This window comes from Euprymna scolopes, chromosome 18, assembly GCF_053919585.1.
Source record: "Euprymna scolopes isolate OS-2025 chromosome 18, ASM5391958v1, whole genome shotgun sequence".
NCBI lineage: Eukaryota > Metazoa > Mollusca > Cephalopoda > Sepiida > Sepiolidae > Euprymna > Euprymna scolopes.
This window is the reverse complement of record NC_136499.1, coordinates 25,974,405-25,995,783: the sequence shown is the minus strand read 5'-3', so window position 1 is coordinate 25,995,783 and position 21,379 is coordinate 25,974,405. Positions and strand designations below refer to the sequence as shown.

The 21,379-nt window shown below is 34.1% G+C and overlaps 1 protein-coding gene across 3 annotated transcripts in view; it reads left to right on the top strand.

Annotated features, from left to right (window-relative positions):
• The window catches only part of LOC145297542 (DNA polymerase subunit gamma-1-like), a 231,559-nt gene that overhangs the window by 183,778 nt on the left and 26,402 nt on the right, over positions 1-21,379 (top strand). For all 3 annotated transcript variants that reach the window (XM_080143503.1, XM_080143500.1, XM_080143504.1), the window contains 2 exons: positions 4,580-4,686; positions 10,900-11,039. In XM_080143503.1, the coding sequence (XP_079999629.1) occupies positions 4,580-4,686; positions 10,900-11,039 (247 nt within the window). The remainder of the gene's footprint in view (positions 1-4,579; positions 4,687-10,899; positions 11,040-21,379) is intronic.

The window sequence follows — 21,379 nt, the reverse complement described above, 5'->3', positions numbered from 1 at the left end:
TGTAAAATTTCAAATGTTTAAACCCAAAATTGGCTGGATAGTTTGCTAGAGACCACAAAAGTCAAATCTTTTGAACTTTGACCCCTTGGTAGGCAAAAGCTTGCCCTATGTCTGAATACACTTTATGTAAAATTTCAACTGTTTAGAACAAAAATTGGCTGAAAGGTAAAAATTTTTTAAAATTTTGACCCCAATTTTGACCTCTTAATATTTATTATTTTGGGCTCAAATCAAATTAAAAAGTTTAATCCATGTCCAAGGAACATACATACAAAATTTCAAGTGTTTAGACCCAACATTTGCGGAGGAGTTTGGTAGAGTTCTCAAAGATCAAATCATTTAACTTTGGCCCCTTGACAGGCAAATTTTTGTTCGAAAATCGATCACAAAGTTTTTCCCAAATCTCAATACCCCTTATGTCAAATCTCAAGTCTGTAGACTGAAAATTGACAGAGTAATTTGGTAGAGAAATGTTCACATACAATAGACACACAGACAATTTCACTTTTATAGATATATAGATATGTAATATGTATCTGTAAAAAAAGTATTTATTTTTTGTTAAGTAAAATTAAAACAAAGCAGAAGAAAATAGAAAATGTTTGGTAACTTAGAAAGAGTATTGTGTAGTCAATTTTGATTTATGTGTGCCGTAAAACAAGTCACAATGTACCAGTGGTAGGATTTTCATGGTCTTCTTGTTTGGTATCTTGTTTTGGTACTTTGACAGTTTACGTTGTGTACAAACGTTGCAGTTTGTCAAGTTTTTTGAAGTTTTTATTTTCATTCCATTAACCGCATTTGGCAACTTTTTGATATCTGAAATATTGCAGTGTCCAAGAATTTTATGCCATGTCTGTAAATCATTGCAGACAGTTTTTAATGGGACTATGCTGTTTAAGTAATATAGTCTTCCATTTATTTTTAATATCGAATACAGTTCCATTCGGATACACCAGTTTTGATTTATTGGGGCTAAAGTTTATATTTGCACCTTGTTTTGTGGCAGCTTGTACAGAAAATATATTTGGCTTAAATTTTGGGATTAGAAGAGTTTTTTCAAGAATACAGAAACAAAGTTCACCTTTATTGTTCCTTAGCGAGATTTTAGCATCGTCTCTTTTCAAAATGATATCGTTTACTCGACTGCCATTGGCTAGCTCTACAGAGTGACTCTGAGGGTTAAAGTTGGGATCAAAATTGATAAAATCCGATTCCTTCGTAATTACATGTGCTGTTGCACCACAATCGACAAGAAAGTTTTTACTGTTTGGTTGGTTGGTTGGTTGTTTTTGTTTTACAGCCTATCGACCCTTTTCAGGTTATTTAATGCCGAATCCAAAGATTTTGAAGAAATGTTTTTAATAGAATATATATATATATATGTATATATATTTTTTTTTTCAAGTCAGTTTCTATTTAACCCATAGTTGGGACCCTAACAGGTACTACCACTCTGGGTCAGAGTGGACCTGGGAGCAATGGCAATTAAAGGGTGGCTCCACACTCCCCCAAAGCCCACAAGCTGGGGCCTCACCACTGGATATAGTTTAAAGTCATATTTTTACTATTTGTTGAATCGTCATATGTACATGAAGATAAAGATTTTTCATGGAGTCCCTTTTGAAATGTTTGTATCTACATTGGAAACTCTTGTGATTAGGTCGCCTACAATTGTAGCAAACAATGTTTGTCTTTTTCTTAGGAGAAAAATTGTTTTTGGAAAAGTTGCGGTTTTTATTCGAGGTAAAGATATAATTTAATTTTAGTGTTTTTGAGTAGGACCTTATAATCTGTAATTGTCTCGGCTTCTGTATGTTTTAGAGATGTCACTTCAGTATATAAAGAGATAATTTTAGGTTATCCTTTCGATAAATAATGCTCTCTTAATATGTTCAATGCTTTGCAACCATCATCCAAGGCTATTCGGATTACCAGAGATAAACTTCTGTCATCTAAGAACTGTATTAATTCTACAAAGACAGTTTGGGTTGTTTCTGTTTTCAGATTGTGCCTGAATTACCTTGTGTAACTTTTAGATTCATAAATATCCTAAAAATTTTACTTACCACAATTGATTCTGATCCATCGAAGTAAGGTCACCGCTGGGCCCATAACCTCTTCAATTAGAAGAGTTTCCGATGGGTAGTTATTCTATACAAGTCCTGGAGATGAAGAATTTTCAGTGGGCAGCTGTTCTGTACAGTTTCTGGACTTTATAATTTTGCAGCCAATGAGCAAAAGATCCTTCTCATGTTGACACGAAAATATTATGTGCTGGAATGCTAAAAGATTTGATTTTTATGGAGTAATTCTGCTTTCTGATTGGTTGATAGCAGAATGTGAATTAATTTGATTTGTCAGTTCCTATTAGCAGCGTTTATAAATAGAATCTCTCAACCCCATTAATTATCAAAATATTGCAACACTTTGCTTATCATGATTATTGAGAAAATGGCCTATCAGGTCCACCAATTTGAATGTTGCTTTGTTTTTGATTTGATTGCAAATATTTTGCCTGAAAATGATCACTCACTCATGGCAGTCAGAAGTTCCAATTTGGAGGGGCCAGTGTCCTTCTTCAGATGTAATATGAGACCTCTTAGTCCATTGCTTGATCTCTGGAGACCACAGAAGCACTTTTCCAGAAAGTTGTGTCGAGATACATGTCTTGCCAGTATCAAACTTGGCGTTGAACAACTGTAGATCTGTGTGGAAGGAAATCCTACAAGATTTTATTTGTTACATGTTTTTACCACATTATGTTGAATAAGTTGTTTGTATTTTGACATATTTTAAAGCGTTTATTTGGTTTGAAATACAAGTAGTGCTGAACGGTTGTTAAAATGAAAACAAAGAGGGTGACATGAGGACCCTGCCTTTCAAGACCTTAGAATGCTCAAAAACTCGAAAATCCATAAAAATACTGAGAAATCCATCCAATAAATGTGACTGTGATATGTATTTGCTTGATTCTTCTCATTATTTTTTATTTTAGAGTTTTGAACATTTTAGGATTTCAAAAGGCAAGATCATCATGTCGCCATCTTTGTTTTCGTTTTAATTTAACCACTCAGTATTACTTGCATTTCAAATCAAATAAACACTTCAAAATACGTCAAAACACAAACAACTTATCCAGCTAGGCCGAGTAACTAATCTTGCCTTTAAGAACATTTATTTATTTACCACTTTTTTGCTTTGTTGTTTATTGCAAAACGAACCTCAGGATTTTATTTGTTACATGGTTTAACCATGATATGTTGTGGACGACATGTAGCATCTTCATGTATTCTTACAGCGAGCAACATTAAATGTTCAGGAGTTTCAACAGAATAAATATCCTCTTGAAGGATGCTTGTGTACCAAGAATTTGCAAGGGTTGCCTAATTCCTAACTGCACTTCTCCAATGATAGGTAAATATCTAAGATGATTTGAAGCAATACTTGGATAAACTGAGTTAGATTGATGTTATTTTGAAGTTGTCCATCTCCTAGAAAAGTTACTCTACCAAGGCTAGAGAGTCTAGTTTACTCTATTTCATCCATAGCTGAGATGGAGGGGGAGGTTACTGTGAACCTTTCCCAAGAGTTTGAGAGAAAATAGCCAAATAGACTTGATAGAACTTGAACACTGCATGCCAGGTCCACTGCTCTTTCCACTAATTATTACATCATTTACACAAGTATTATTTGCATCATTGCCATATTAAGGGTTGTTCCAAAATGAAAGCCTCCATTGTTTTTTATTTAAAAAATTTTTTTTTTTTTATTTAACACAAAAGTTGAAGAGCTATGGAGACGGGAGTGATACTATTAAAACAAGTGACCTTTCATGCTCCAGAATTTATTTTCTACATAGTTACTATCATTCTCAATGAACTTTTGCCAGTAGTGAACGATGATTATGCATGGGTGTCTCGAGCATGGTTTGTCATACGAGGGTCATTTCAAAAGAAAAGCTTCCTAGTTGAAGAGCTACGAAGATGAGAGTGGTACCATTTAAAACAAGTGTCCTTTTGTGTTCCAAAATTTATTTTTCTACATAGTCACCATTATTCTCAATGCACTTTTGCCAGGAATTCAATGACCCATCTCTGCTTTTGATGCTCGTCTATGACAGGAGTTGCTTTCTTAGAATCTTGCACTATCAATATCTGCAACAAAGAGATGAAACTTTCAGGTAATGAAGACATAAGTTCAGTTATCATACCAATGCAGTTTGAAATTCACTTAGATCCATTTAGACAGAATAAAAAATAGGAGGCATTACTTTTGGAACGCTCATCGTATTTTAATTTTTAAATAATTGAACTTTTTTAATGGTTATTAACTGTTATCTTAAATATATGTTTAAATTATATATGTTAAACAGTAAAATATAAAATCAATAACAAAAAAATTAAAGATAACCATACTTGTTTGCCCATGTTCTATACAGGAAACGGTAGCAGTTATCTTCCCTTAGCTTGCATATATAAACAAACAAAATGTAAAATGCAACAATTATGCTAAAAAAAACTTTCTTCAAACAAAGCTGTTTCTTTCCATATTAATTTCAATAATGCTTCAACTTCAGGATGTACAGCACTGGGTTGGATGAATCTGCAAGGCAAAAAGAACGATAAAACAGATATGCACAGTAAAACGGCAGATTTAGTTGGCATAAGCCGAGATCATGCCAAGGTAAGTAATAGTTTTATTTATTTTATACTAGCAAGGCTACCCGGCATTGTTTGAGACAAATGTGTAACATAACTTCTATCCCTTTCTCTTCTCCCTCTTTCCCCATTTTCTCCCTCTCCCTTCCAAACCCCACACTTTCTTTCTTTTTCACCCAGTCCATTCCTCTGTCTGGACATGCACACACACATACCTCAAGTTGGTGTAAGGGGAATAACCGTGTGGAAAAAAAGTCAGTTACTTTTCTTCACATGATAGCATTAAACAATGCATGTATGGCTTGATAACATTAAATGATATATGATCACTTTATCCCAAATAATAAACATTAAAAAATAAAAATTGCATATTATACATCTGGGGGTATGCTGATTTAAAAAAAAAAATGTAAATAAAAACAACTTTGTGGGTATTTGCTATGTATTTTTCGAGTTTTAGTTAAACATACAAACAGACATTTACCCTTTATATAGCACACTAGCCTGATAGACAATGCCCATTTGCGAATGCGAGATATTACAATCTGAAAAGTATGCAAAAATTTCTTGCAAAATCTGACACAAGAAGCCCGATGCAAAAAGCCTTTCATGGACATGCTCACGCCCATTTTGCCTTTTATGTATTAGAAGAGAGAATATTTCACTTTTATTTATAAAACATCTATCTATATCTCCTACTAGTATGAAAATATGTTTATGGCAATTAAGCTACACAGAGACGCTCATATTTTATCACCAAACGAATCCCTACATATATTTTTATACTATTACTACTAAGCTCTACTCACATATTGGACACTGTTGAAGTAAATGCTGAAAATCTATACCCAATATATTATATCACCTTACAATATTATAAGTATATATACATGAAATAATAGCATTTCTATCTCTAATATATGGCATAATCACGTTGACACACCGATTCCCGCTAAATCACCGTAGTTAAGCAACGTTGAGCCTGGTAAGTACTAAATGGGTGACCATTTGGGACTTTCAGGTGCTGTATGTGCTCTCTGCTTATCTCGGCATTGTTTCTAGTCGTCCTAGTCTTCTCCTTGCCACTGGACCCAAACAGTGTCGATTCAGGAGAGGTGTGGTTAGGGATTGCGTGACCCCTGCCTCACAATTACATGTGCAATTACCCCTACAGGGGTATCCTTTGTCTTTCGAGACTGAACGCAGGCATCGATCGATCGATATCTCTCTATATATGCAGGGTGGAAAGATAAAATTGTTGTCCTAGAAAAGATGACATAATTCCATTTCTGTTTGATGAAAACCGGTTTTTCTTTTTTTGTTGCAAACCATCTACAAGTTGGCCAGTTGTGTACAAATCCCAAGAGCGATAGGAGTCTTCTTTCATGCCTGAAAGTGACACAATGTTGAATGAGTGAAATCGGAAATGTGCCGCTGTACAGCTAATGCTCTCTACCAGTCCAAGTTATGATAACAAGACCATTGCCAGCACCCTCAAATGCAAATCCGGATGATTTAATGCTTGAAGGAAAGTTTCCAACCACAGTTATGATCTTTGGTATGGTTTCAAGTGAGGGCTACATTATACCACCTCACATCTTCAAAGTCAGCTTGAAAGTCAACACCAAAGTGTATCTGGATGTGCTGAAGAGTGTTGTGATCCCTAAGTGCAATCAGGTGTCTGCTGGCAGACCCTGTGTGTGGCAGCAGGACTCACAAGTCCACAGAGACCCAGACAATGCTTCAGAAGGAGTACTACAACTTTGTACCTTGTTGCAGTCACCCCTGTCCTCCCCCGTCCTGAACTTGCTGGACTACTTCATTTGGTTGTATGTTGAGAATATCACTAACATGACCTCCCACATCACCAAAGCCAGCCTGATCACCGCCATCCACCAAGTATTTGCCAAACTCCTGCAGTTGCTTGTGGAAAAGGCATTTTCCTAGTTCTGGGCCCGTAAAGAGGCAGTGATTCAGGCTGAAAGTGGCTACATTGAATAGATGTCAGCTCTACTACAATCAAGTTACCTGAATTGATTTTTTTCAATAAAAGTTTTAAAATAAAGCTGTAGTGTTGTTTTCTTTAGGGACGACACTTTTATTGTTCTTCCCTGTATTTATAATATATAGACAATCAGTTTGATTTTCAAATATTATTATCGATACTTTGCATTCTGCAAACTCAATTTCTGAATAGCCAATGCTATTTGTGAATCGTTGAACCATGTTCTTCAGATAAACAATATGTTAATAGATTTCATTCTGCCCAGAACATGAACCAAGTTAAGGACAGCCACTAAAAAGAAGGAGGACATACCTCTGTATTCATCCATAATAACCACTTTCCTTTGTTTTGCTCACTACCTTTTTTCACCTTGTTTATCTTTTGTCTGCTACATTTTTAGGTAGAAAAATCATATATAAAAAAACAAAAACTGATTTGTTAAAAAAATCGACTCAGTTGATAGGCTCTAAGACAGACAGGCAAAACTAATCAAAAGCCAAAATAATCAGTCAATAAAAAAATCAATTTTATTGTTTCCTCTTTTCTTGGATTTTAAACAGAAAAATCAAACCTAAATTGAATAAGTTAAAAAAGAAAAGAAAAAAAACAAAAATAAAAATAAAATATTAACATTATTTGAATCAGCAGATTAATTAAATGGGATCTTTTGGATAAAAATCCTTGTTATGATGAAGAAATAGCATTTGAAGTTTTGAGGTGATTCCACATGCTTATGGAAGTGGGACATGTAATTCAATAATAGAGACTAGTGCCTATCAGATCAGGCTACCTGAAGATATTGGCTTCCAGACTTAAATGCACTGAACATTTATGTTATTGGTTTTTCTTTTCCCCTTACAAAACTCAATCATGTTCTGTAAAGCCAAAAACAAAAACAAAAATTTTTATCCACAAAACCATCAAACTAAACAACATGAGTAAAAATTTGAAAATATAATTTGAAGCATAAAAAGTTTTGCCAAAATGATTGAATCCAAAAATGGTTGATATGCCTTAAAACAACTAAATCAAACATCTAGAGGCTTGTTGTTGCCTTTCTTGAAATTCAACACACAGTCTCTATTCTCCAGTTATTCAGCACCACAACTTCCTCAAATGAGAGATTGAAAATATTCAGGATGTGAACAATAAGATGGCTTGATAGATGGTGTTAGGTCCATGGCTTATATCAAGGTGGGGCTTCAAGAATACATACAATCAATACCAAATATGTTTCCATAAATTTGCATAATACTTTAGCTATATGCACTAAAAACGCATTTTCCCTTAATTTTAAGGTTTTAGCATTAGTATGCTGATCAAGTTGCTATCATAAAAATGAGTGAAAACAGACTGACTTGTACATGTAGGCATAGAAAATGGATTCCTACAACAAGAAAAGAAATTGAAACATTCTTAGGAATTCTACTGTGGATGGGATTGGATCCCAAAAGCTCCATTGGAACAATAGTCCACTGTAAAAGAAACGCATTTCTTCCAAAATGAGTCGAAATAGGTTTGAATTATTTCTAAACTGTTTCCAGTTCTCCAACAACAAAAAAATTGTAGAAGGAAATAGATCTTCTCATTAGAAATTGCAAGTCCATATATACATATGAAACCCTAATCCCATGAAGAAGATTAAAATTCCACCAAATTATTCCAAACAAGGTTCATAAATTTATATAATTATAAAACTCAGAACAACTTGCTTGCTTGGGCGTTTAAACCGTCCATCTGGTTTCTGACTTATTTCAAAAAATTTGTCTGATTATCTATTTCATGGCCACCCTGTCTTAAGTCCGGTATTAACTAAAAGCCACTGCTGCTATTCAAATCATACACAGGGTCAACAATATTCTTTTGTTTTAACTTATTTTAATGTTTTCCTTACAAATAAATGTAATTTAACCCTGTTGAGTTTAAACAAAAAACGTTTTAACTATAAATATACAATATATAACTATAATCCTATTTATAACTATATTTACTGCTTTTAGTAGCGTTCCTATGGATTCTGTCGATTTATTTTTTCTTCAGGCCTTACTTAAAAATATTTTCTCTTCAAGGAGGCGGGGGGGGGTAGAAACTTGGTTTTAGTAGTGCTTTTAGTAGGGCCTCCTTAATTTTTAGTAATGCTTACAGTAGTGCTCTCGGGGCTTCCTGAGTTTTGTTTTTTCATTCATCACTTAAAAAAAATTGTTTTCTCAAGACAATAAAAGACAATATAATCTCAAAATCACTTTATTTTGAACATTTTTCATCTTGCCAGTTAAGAGCCAACAGGTAGACTAGTACTATTTAAAAAATAGTGCGAGTCATTAAATGCAAAAAACATAGTCATAAATAAATAAAAAATAATAACTGGGTGGGGGAGGGCTGAACTTTTATCAAAGTGAAAAGTCACAAAAAAAAAAGAAAAGGAAACAAAATAATAATAATGGCAGGGTGGGGAGGGCGCTGAAGGAGACAATGTAAAATTAGGGCTGTAAATCGTTTTTAAAATGGAGGATAGATTTACTAGAATGTTGTATGTGAAACTGAACCCCCTTCCAAATCTTTAGTTATTGATTTTTTTTCAATTTTTTTTATAATCTGATAGCTTAGTGTCCAATAATTCACAGAAATAGTTAAAAAAAGACGAAAATAAAAAAATTGTAAGGGGAGTGCCGATTGTTCAAGTGTACCTGCATATTTGAAAAAAAAATATTTTCTTTATCCAAGTTGTGCATGATTAAAACTAGAACTTGATAAAAAAAAGTTTTTATTTATTATTTATTTACGATTATTTTATTTGTATTTTTCATTGCAAGTTGGAATTGTTTTCAAACAAAAAACAAAGCAAAAATATTTTTCTAATGTAAAAAAAAAAATACTTGATCAATTTACATATTTAAAAAGAAATATTTTTTTTTACAACCTAACCCAGTGTAATTTACCTCCTAAAAAGACATCAGAATCTACTTTTTTTTATTAATACGTTTCAACCGCCTTTAAAGATAATATAAAGAAAGACATTTTTTTTTTTTAAATCATTAAAATGTAACATTTTAGCATGGGGGATCAATTTCGTATTTAAATTTAACGTAAAATGAGACCCCACTTCTTGGTAAAATAACAAGACATGTAATTGTTAGCATTTTTTTCAAGTTTGGTGGTGGGGACAGAAATGGGGTGGGGTTATAAGTTCCAAACATTTTAAAAATATGTAGGAACACTTCAAAACGTGTGAGTGTGTGTAGGGGAAGGCTTTTCATTTGTTTTTTTCAAAAGATTTGCTTTGAAAAGGTCTCACCGTTAAATATTACTTAATCAGTTAATTATCATTTACTGATATTTTTAAGGCTGTTAACACACACACACACACACACACACACACACACACACACACACACACACACACACATCTAGAGTGGATCTGCACAATGCACCCTCCCTTCTTGTATTTTTTTTTTCATTTTTTTGTTTTCAATTCTTTTCAACTGATTTCACCCCTCTTATATATAGGATTTTTCATTTAATCTAAGGGCAATGATGTTAAGACCTTTATTATCCAATGTATTCTGTATTGTTTTCACTGATCGCCATGTTTGTTTTATGTGTGCATGCATTCAATTTTTTGTGCATACAAAATTGTGTATTGTTTTCACTGGTCGCCATGTTTGTTTTCGCATGCGCGTGCATTCGATTTTTGCACATTTATAAATAACTTCTGTATACTCACTTGCACTTTTATACATTCATTCTGTATACTCACTATTTCATAGCTAGCTATAACATATACTGACCCAACGGGTCACGGGTGATCTAATATGAGATAAATCTCTTCAAACTCTTTTCACTGAAAGAGTTGACATACAAAAGTCAGAATTAGGTCAAAGTGAGGTAGGATTAGCTAAAGAAATGTGGCTCTACAATAATTGTTGGCAGCCTTGGTAATGAAAAGAAGCCATCAACATAAATTATTGGCATGACAGTCAACGTGTTAAGACCTACTTCACTTCAACTAAACTTCTTTCATTTCTAAAGTGTTAGAGTTAGGGTCATTTCTTTGTGTCTATATTTGAGACTTGCTGGCACACAAGCAGATTTCTGTTCATCTGCAATTTTAAATGTTGCAGCCGCGTCAATTATAATATGCAGCAATGTTTTTCTTTTATGAATGCTTTTGTGTTGTTTTTAATTGCAGCTGCTGGAAATAATTCAAATTATTTTTTAATTGCACATTTACAGGTGTTTAATTATGGCCGCATTTATGGTGCTGGTCAAAAGTTTGCTGAACAGCTATTGGTACAGTTCAACCACAGATTGTCAGAAGAGGAGGCGCACAAAAAAGCCAGGAAGTTGTACTTGGCAACAAAAGGAAAGCGAGAGTATGTACAGATTTCTTGCACATAATTGCTGAATGTTAAATTATGCATGGCTTTTAAAACTGAACAATTAAAAACAAAGCTTTGAATGGAGGAAAGCAAATATGAGCTTGGTCAGTACTTGTATGGGTGACTATTTCGAAATACTTGTTGTAAGCGAATGCTTTACCTAAAGTACAAGGTGCTTTCAATAAGTTTCCAAACGTTTTTTTGTATGAGCACTTTTATTGATAGTACATGAAACTCTAGTTTCCTTTGAAGTAATCGCCTCCAGATGCAATGCACTTGTTGTACCATTCCAGCAACTTTTGGAAGGCCCTATGGAAGTCCTCTTATTGAGCGTGGCAATGACCCTTGTCACATCTTCTTTCATATTCTCAATTGTCTCACAACAACAGCCTCTAAGGTTTTCCTTGAGTTTAAGGAATAACCAAAAGTCGCAAGGGGCAAAATCTGGACTATAGGGAGAGTGAGGAACTGTCTTGATGCTCATCTTAGTCAAATAGTCTGTGACAAGGATGGTGTTCTGAACTGGTGCATTCGTGGAAATCTTCCACATCTTCAGTTCCTCGCAAATAATTGTGTGTGCAGTTCCCACACTGACATCAAACTGCAATTATTGTCTCTATAGACACACGACAGTCCTTATCCATTAAATTCTTTATTTGGCTAATAAACTCTGGTGTTCTGGCTTCCTTACTCCTACCACACCTCTCATCATCCCTCACAGACTCCCTGCCTTCCTTATGATACTAAAAAACTAATGCTCGATTCATGCAAGATGGTCCAAAAGCAGTCTGAAGTGTTCCATCCATTTCTGTAGCATTTTTTTCCAAATTTATAAAAGAATTCTATTCTATTGTATATTGTTATTCTAAAGTGTCCTCACGTCCAGATTGCATCTTTGAAATTCACCAATTGTTACAATCAGGCTTTAGTATTCCAATTTCTGCTGTAGTTGTTCATTTGGACCTGAAATCATAAAAATTAGTCTGTCATCTTATTAGATGTATCGCAATAACATACCGAATTTTTAGGAGTTTACAACAATTTTACATGTCTGTGCAAAAAAGTCTGGAAACTTATTGAAAGCACCTCATATAATTTATAAATGTGTATCAATTGTGCTCAGTGCATCATCACTTTCGGCTATCTATCTTACTTAGCATTATAAAACTGGAGTTAATCACCTATGATTATTTTACCTTACTTTTTCTTTCTGTGATAAGGGAGGCTTAGTGGTTGATGACGCAGACTGGCAACCTGAGTGTGTCAAGTTCGAATTCAGTTTCTTCCACACACTTTCACTTGGAGACATTGGCAACCTTCACATGTACCCTACTTTAAATACCTGATATTTTTTTAGAAAGAATTCTTAACAGAAAGATATCAGAGACATGAATGCCAACAAAAAGCATCATGAATGTTGTTCAATAACAACAATCAGCAAGATCAAGCGAGAATGGATACCTGATCGCGAAAAAAAAACAAAAAAAAAAAAACGGTCAATAACAAAATTAGGGATTCAAATGGTTACTGCCTCAGAATACTTTCTTTGCATAAATGTTTTCCTCAATCTACAGCAGTCGTGACAGGAGAAAGTCATCACTCATGCAAGACGGAGAAATCCCACCGATGACATCAATGATTATCTTGTTGAAATGGTGTAGACCATACTCTTGATGAAAGCTATAAGCCTATCTATTCAGCCATGTTCTTGTTCTTGTTCTGGCATATCCTAAAGCGAACCTTTTCAATCTTTTACTTGAGGAAGATATGGTGCTGAATGACTGAAGAATACTGACCACACATCGAATATTAAAAAAAGGCAACAAATTATCAAGCAACCAGTCTTACCTCCATTATATGCAAGGTCATGCAAATCATTTCCAAGTCATCAGCCATACCACCAACGATATCAATGCCTATCTTGTTGAAACAGTACAGATTGTATGTACTTTTGTAGCTTAACCTAAATATAAGCCATGGATCTAACACTATCTATTCAGCCATGCTTTTACTCCCATTCTGGTGTGTCCTATAGCAAACTTATTCAATCTCTTACTTAAGGAAGATGTGGTACAGAATACTGAATTCAAAAATATTTCAATGAGAACAAGTATTTTGATCGCTCACCCCTAATAAACATCAGCTTTTATTTATTAAGAAAGTAATTAATTCTAGGAACAATTTGCTAGAGCATGTCAAGAATATAAATAATTAAAAAATAATATTGAGCAATTTCCTGAGTATACCGGGCACCTCACAAAAGTATAGAAAATTGAGCACAATTACTGTACATGTGCATCCAAGGTTTGGACAAAATAATGGAATATAATCGAAACCAATGGTTTTCTTATGGCAGCCCTCTCTTGAAAGCCAGTCTTGTGAAACTCATCGAATAGTTTTTGTTTAAATGGGATTATCCAGATAAATGTTAACCTCTGCTGTAATTTTGGGTGCCATGGTTTTTTTTTTTTTTCACAATCCTTACAAGGGCTCGACGATCTTTTTACACAGCTTTGGCTTTCTTCAAAAATTTTGTTTAGAGGAAAGTGTTTCTCCTTTTTCATAGACTGCCATCACTTTAGAGACAATTCCTCTTGATACGGTCACCATCTCAGCCATTTCCGATACAGTAGCACCTGCCATACTGAAGGTCCTGGATATGACCTTAAACTATATCCAGTGGTGAGGCCCCAGCTTGCGGGCTTCGGGGAGTGTGGAGCCACCCTCTAATCACCATTGCTCCCAGGTCCACTCTGACCTGGAGTGGTAGTACCTGTTAGGGTCCCAACTATGGGTTAAATAGAAACCGACTTGAAAACAACAAACATACTCTATTAAAAAAATTTTCTTCAAAATCTTTGTATTCAGCATTAAATAACCCAAAAAGGGTTGATATGCCGTAAAACAACCAAGCCCTCTTTGAAAATTTTAAAGATTTATCATTTTCATTTTTCTTACTACTATGCATCTGAAATAAAAAATAAATTTAACCAATTAATTCAAGATAACAATAACCATAAAAAAAAATGAAATCAAAGTTTTGTATTTTTTTTTTCAATTTTTATTAGATGTTTTAAAATTGATCTAAAGTTTACAAGGTTTTTCCATTATTTTGTCTGACCTTTGTATATAATTATTGGAAATGGAAAAGCAGTTGTTGATAATGGAAGTAAAACATAATTGACATGTTTAATGTGCTTTCTATACTGCTTATCTAACTTTCAATAAATCTGTGGATGGCTTCAAGCTCAATATTTTTTTCAAACTATTGTAGCAATACGCCAGAGACATTAAAATAAATAACATTTCAGTTATGCACACATTTTCCATATCCACCCATGCAAATTCTGTAAAAGTAAAAAGTAAAACTGTCTTTTCATGCAGACGTAAAACAGAGCACATCATGTGACAGGGTATCCACTGTCCATCCAATCAACGTGCGAAGAAAAACACATTTTTCAAATCTTTTTCTGATACCTTTGCTGGAGCCATCCAGAAGCGTATAAAAACACTGCGCAAAGATGAACTTTCTCTTTCTTGGCCTCTTTTTCTCTTTTTCGGCTAGTCGTCATACAGGAGACACCTCATGGAAGACAGAAATGCATTGCTGCTAATATTAACCTTCCATTCTCACTGGATTAATTCCTAAAAAATAACCTTTTGTCTTCTCAGACACATTCATGGAGCAAAATTACCACACTACTGGAACTAATCAATTTAAGAAATGTTTAATTCCTTTTGTAAAAAAAAGAAATATTTTTGTTTTAAAAAAAACATGATTGCCTCAGTTGAAGAAGGAATCCTTTTTCCTCTTTTGGTACAGTTTTTACACAAGTTCTATCTGATTCTATTTAAGAAATATATATAAAGTCCTTATGACTATGCATGATTTTAAAAATCTAATACTTATTTCCAAGAACTTATTTCCAAGAACAACGTTTCGGCCGTTTTGCCCTTCGGCCTTCATCAGGTGTTTTGTATCGAACTGGGGAACCGTTTGTTAGGAGTCTCTTGTCCTAGTGACATATGGCCGAGTGGTCCTAGACGTTGTATCAAAGTTTACAGTTACCCAAAGGTGCTGAGTTCAATCCTGAAAGAAGTCAGTGAAAAGTAACAGTCAAAACAGAGAATCAGCAACTATGTCCCAGAGCCTAGCTGGAGTCCGAACACGGTACGCCCGTAATAATAATAATAATAATAATAAAGGGTTGGGTTCGAGACTCCTAAGAAACGGTTCTCCAGTTCGATACAAAACACCTGATGAAGGCCGGAGGGCAAAACGGCCGAAACGTTGTGACAATAACAACCAAGATGAGGAAGTCAGTCCGACAATCTCAATCAATGAAAACACCTCATCTCAAAAATACAGACAATTATTATTTCCAAGAACTATGAACATCTTGTAAATCATTCAATGACTTATTTTTCTCTCGCATATTGACACAGCACACGCATATAAAATTAAAAAAATGATTTATCTTTATTGTTAAATAAAACCTTATTATAAGCGTTAAAGTTCGTTTCACCATTATACTGATTCTGACGTTTATTTTTTTTGTTTATGTTGAGGTGTGAGCGATTTTTATTCGTGTTCACGTTGCTGGTGTGAAGCTGACATCGATGAGGATTGGCCATTCCTTGTTATCACACTGGCAACAATTCTACACATACCCAATCAATTACACTATCATCCAGAGATTTTCAAGATTTTTTTTTCTCTCTTTTGTAATTGGATATAATAATGAACTCCTGCTGATGAAATCCATTAAAAGCTGAACCTTTTGAGAGCCATGTCTATCAGGCATGTGTATGCAGTGTGATGATGCGTGAAAATGACACCTGGGCAGTGAGAGTAGAGGACATCTGTTGCATGGAGAGAAATAATATGAAAATGATATGATAGATGTTTATGATGGTTAATAATGAAACTGAAGAATCAAATAAAACAGATATTTGTTTTAAATAGGACTCAGATTATAGGAGGCGATCAACATCAACAAAATTAAAATTATCATGTAAACATGTTTTTCATTTAACACACAGACAGGAGATACACGTCTGCTTTATTTACATTCTAAAGTAAAAAGAGAGAGAGAGAGAGAGAGAGAGAGAGAGAGAGAGAGAGAGAATACATGTAATCACTTTATATAGTAATGAGAAAAGCAAAGAGAAGTAACTCCAAGTTACTTAAAATCCTTATGTCACTAAAAAATAAGCATAAATCTGAAGCCGGAAAAGAGAGACAACTCTTACAATATTAAAATATGATCTCAGTTAAAATCTCTGTTGATATTGATAATTCCAATGGTTTAATATGAGTCTTAAAAACAAACTTAATTCTGATGGCCTCAGAAGATTTAATCTGGACATTCTAGGTAGATATGTGCAGAATAAAAGACTGATGTATAGCCACGATCAATTCCGGGATTTCCTTGGATTTTACTTGTACAAATGGAAATTCTTTTAACTTTCTTGAAGTTTTACATTTGGATATTACCGTCACTGGATTTTTTATCTTCCACCAGACTATCCATTCATGTGTAATCACCTTTTTCTTTACCATATTCCCTCTGCTTAACTTATTTTGTTTTCAAGTAAGATCTTTGACTTACTTGTTGTTTCATCAAATACTTCTGCATGCAAAATCCGATCTCGCATTTTGCTAATTCCTACCCTCTGATGAGAAGGAGAGTATTTCTTCGAAACTCTGCGGATTAAGGACTATCCATTTATCTAGTGTTTCCTTTTCAGATTAAATATGTTTTTAACTCATTTCAAAGTGTTTTTTAACATATTTTATTAACGGTTTGCTCATATTATAAGCTATATTTCCTATTTGGTTTTATCGAGCTTTTATATCTGGCTGAGATAATTTTATAAATATTAATTTAATTTTACCATCTTGGATCATTTTGGTAAAATGTTATCTTACAGATAAATGCTTCCCAACTTTGACAATTTGACTAGTATTTAAAAATCTGCATCTAAATACAGACCAATCAGCCTTCTGTGCTTCACGAGTAAGTTGCTTGAGTCTATTCAAATAGAGAAGTTGTCAACCATCTCAGCAAAATTAATATATTTAGTAACAAGCAATATGGTTGGTATTCTGAGAGATCAACAGCTGATATGCTAACGGTAATATCACACAGAATCAGTGAATTTATTGATGCTGGCTTTATTTCTAGAGTAATAGCTCTTGACATATCTAAGGCATTTGTTATGGTTTAGCATAAAAGTCTACTTTACAAGATTTCCATCTATGGAATAGCTGGAAATCTCTTCTCAACGATCAAATTCTTTCTCTCTGATAGGTTTATTAAAGTAATTGTTGATGGACAGTGTTAAGTTTTGAGACATTTGTGTTGAACAAAGATGGCGGCTTAGTTCAGATCAGTAACCAAGATGGCGGTGTAGTTCAGATCAGTAACCAAGATGGCGGCGAAGAATTAAATGCGGTCCGAGACGTAGCAAATGGCAAACTGATTGAATCCAAAATTCGACGATTTTTATAATAATTTTGCGACATTTTGATTGGTTGTTTAGCACAGCCGTTGGTTATAAAAATGATTGGTGAATCCATTCGTCTCATACCCCCCATCACAAGTCAAAAACATTTTACAGACAGAAATCCAAAGCTCACAGTATAAACACTGGCATGCCTCAAGGATCCATTCTAGGCCCAACTCTCTTCCTGATCTTCATCAATTATCTTCCAAATCATATTCTATGATCATTCATCGATATCTAAGTAGATGATACTATCATTTATGGCAACACTTCAAAGACCAACAAAGACCAGGATCTTTCCATTTCTCTTTCTCCTCTGACCTGAAATGTGTGGTATAATAGGGGTAAAAAAAAAATTAGCTAGTTAACTTTAATGCATCATAAAATCAAACTTCTATATTTTCATTATCAATGCTCATATTCTCACGTAGCCCCAGTAGAAATAAACAACTCTCGTCTTGGGAAGCACCTTGCCTTGAAAAACTTCTGGGGCTGATCCTCACCCCTGACCTGAAATGAAGGGCCTTCATCAGATCCATTGCAAAAATTACTGGAAAAATTGTTGGATCATTCTACCGCTCCAGAAAGTATCTTGCTCTCGATGCTATTCTCTACCTGTATAAGAGTCAAATACATCCTAAGATGAAGTACTGTTGGCACATCTGAGGTGGAGATCCCAAGAGTACAGTTTCCTGCCTTCATTGGGTACAAAGCCAGTTTTGAAATTTAGTTCGCTTTCCTACTTCCTCTTTCTCTCAGAAGAGACATAATCTGTCTTTGCTCTATCATTACTTTTGTGGTAATTGCTCGACTGGACTCCAATCTATGACCCCCCCTTCTATAAAACGTTCACAACAAATACTCATTTAGCTACAACCATTGTCAACAACTTTCCTGACTCTCTGTGTGCCTAAAACTAAACAAAAATTCCATGAGCAGAGTTTCTTTCCTAGAACTGTCTAGCTGTGGAACACAATACCGTGAGGCTGCTTCCGGTTGACTATAACATGGCGATTTGAATGTGAATAAGTTCCTGTTGAGCCATCCTATGAAATAATCTAGCCTACTCAAATTGCACCATTATTGATCATGTCTCACCATCTACCTAACACTGTATCTTGGAGTGGCTTTCGGGCCTTCATATACAGTGAGTCCTAAGTAGAAAAGAAAAATGACAGGCCAACAGAAATGATATTTGAAATTGAAGCAAGGCAGAAAAAAGAAAATAATATTTTAACTAAAGCATGACAGATAATAGAAAATAATATTTCAAATTGAAGCATGACAGACAAAAAAAAAATTATATTTAAAATTGTTGCATGACAGACCAATGAAAATGACATTTTAAACTGACAGACTAACGAAAATTATATTTTAAACTTAAACAATGGACATGATGTTTGAAACTGAAGCATGACAGACTAACGAAAATCATCTCCCAATGATTTAGTTTATGTTGCGGTAAAAATGAGCATACAAATACGTAATATTGGCCCAAATCTAAAAATTTCCTCCATTTTTGTGGTCATTTGTGATATGAAGGACAAACTGCATTGGAAATAAGTTTCCAGATGAGATACAAAAAAACAAACTCTAAATTTAGTAGAAAAATGAAAAGTTGAAAAAAAAAATAATGAAACAAATTTCTTTTCGAATATTGAAATAGGATTGTGCTCCTCATCTAGTGGACATAGAAATAAATAACCAAAAATCTGCCAAAGCGGTCATGCTCCTGCAGTGAGTAGTCAACTGTTGGACTTTTATTTAAGTATCATAAAAGTATTCTTACTTTAATGACACTAGGCATCTCAAGGATTCTTTATGCTGAATTTGATGAACTTCTAACATAGTTTTGAAGCATATAAGTGTTTATGATTATTATCATAATTAATTAGTTAATTACATAGTTAATTATAATTAATATGTTAATTTTGAACCCTATGAAACATGCATCATCCCTAGGGTTCTTCATGCTGAATTTAGTGCATTTATAGTCAATACTTTCTAGGCACTAATTGTTTATTATTGTTATTGTTATTATTGTTGTTATTATCATTATTGCTATTATTATGATTATGATTATTATTATTATTTAATTACACAGGCTATCATCAGTGATCGCTCACTGACAATGACCTGTGGTGTTTCCTGTCTTCCCAAAGTTCTAGCGCTCCCACCTCTTGATAACCAGCAGAGACACTTTCACGTTATCTCAACAGTCGCTTAGCATTGATTTCTAACTGGCATCGGCTATTGGATTACTTGGAGTTTGGGTAGTAAAAAGCCTCTCCAAAGCCCCAGTCCTATCTGCACTTTTCAAGTGGATGACAGGCTAATGCATTCCTCTCAATCCTCCCAGACTCTTCATAACTCTTTCATGTAGCGCCATCTGATGTAGTAGCCACTATTTTTTGGGGACAAAGAGGGGGGGGGTAATATTTTACTGTTTCGGTTTTCTTGTTTTGTTTTTTTCCGCTGTAGCCATGTTCTTTCTGATTTCATTTTATTCCTATTGCAGCATCCAAGTTACTGTTAGTGTTCACAGTTTATGTAGGTTGGTTTCTGCGTTCTAGGATTTTTCTTAGGATTTCAGCTATTTTCATTATTGCTGTTGTATTTTCTCAACCTTCCCTCTGATTCCAATTTCTCCCATTGTTTTTGTTTTTTTTTCAAAGATTTTCAGAATTGTTCCTAGTACTCCAATGACTATTGGTATTATCTTGACGTTAATCATTATTATCACTACTAGTAGTAGTAGTAGTAATATAGGGGGTAGTAATATAATTTTGACCCCTTTGGCATACTTAACATCCTAGACGTTATTTTCATGCAAAATCTTGTTGCAATTCTGACTGATAATTTTGGAGCTGATTTTTAATGGTAGTTGTTTTAAGATGGCACATGTGGCATGTCAAAGGTGCTTCATGCCTAATTTGTGACAATTCTATCCAATAGTTTTGGAACCTATAAGTGACTAGTGCATACAAAAGTTTGAGATTCTATTGGCTTTTCATTGAACCATTCCCAGATATTCAGTCTCAGATAACAATCACCATAATAGTATTATTTCTCCAACGTGTTTTTTTGCTGGAAGTAAAAATAAACTATAAATAACAAATATTCCATTCAGTTAATTCCACATTCCTGTTCTAAAAAAGTAAGTGGAAATACAGAAACTCTCATGGGGTCAATAATAGACAGAAGAGACGAAAGGGAGGAGTGTTTGTTAATTCCTTAGGTTATGTCATGTTTTTTACCACAAAAACAAGCCACACATAATACACCTCCACATTCTAACGATTAAGAGAAAACATTTTTAACTGGTATCTTTAGATGTGTCCAAAGATAACTTGGAGAGGTTTTAAAGATAACTAAGAGAGATTTTATCCCTAAGTTGGTCTGTCACAATAAGTTTTAAATATCATTTTCGTTAGTCTGTCATAATTCAATTTTAAATATCATTTTTGTTGGTCTGTCATGATTCAATTTAAAATATTATTTTCATTGCTCTGTCATGCATCAATGTGAAATATCATTTTTATAGGTCTGTCATGCTTGAATTAAAAAAAAAATTTTTTTACAAAAGAGTCACCACTTATCAAGGCCCGAATGCCACTTGAGGATAAGGGTTAATGAGTGTACAGTAGTCAATGGGAAAATGTCGTAACCATTAGTAGTGGAAATTTGGTAAATTGAATTACTTAAGGGAACAGTTCATCAAGAGCTTGTTCACGTTGAACTTGAAGATGACCATATTGTAGTCAGTTGGAAAGTAGGAAAATGGAACAGAGTTCCACAGGCATGCAGTTCTAAGAAAAAAGCTT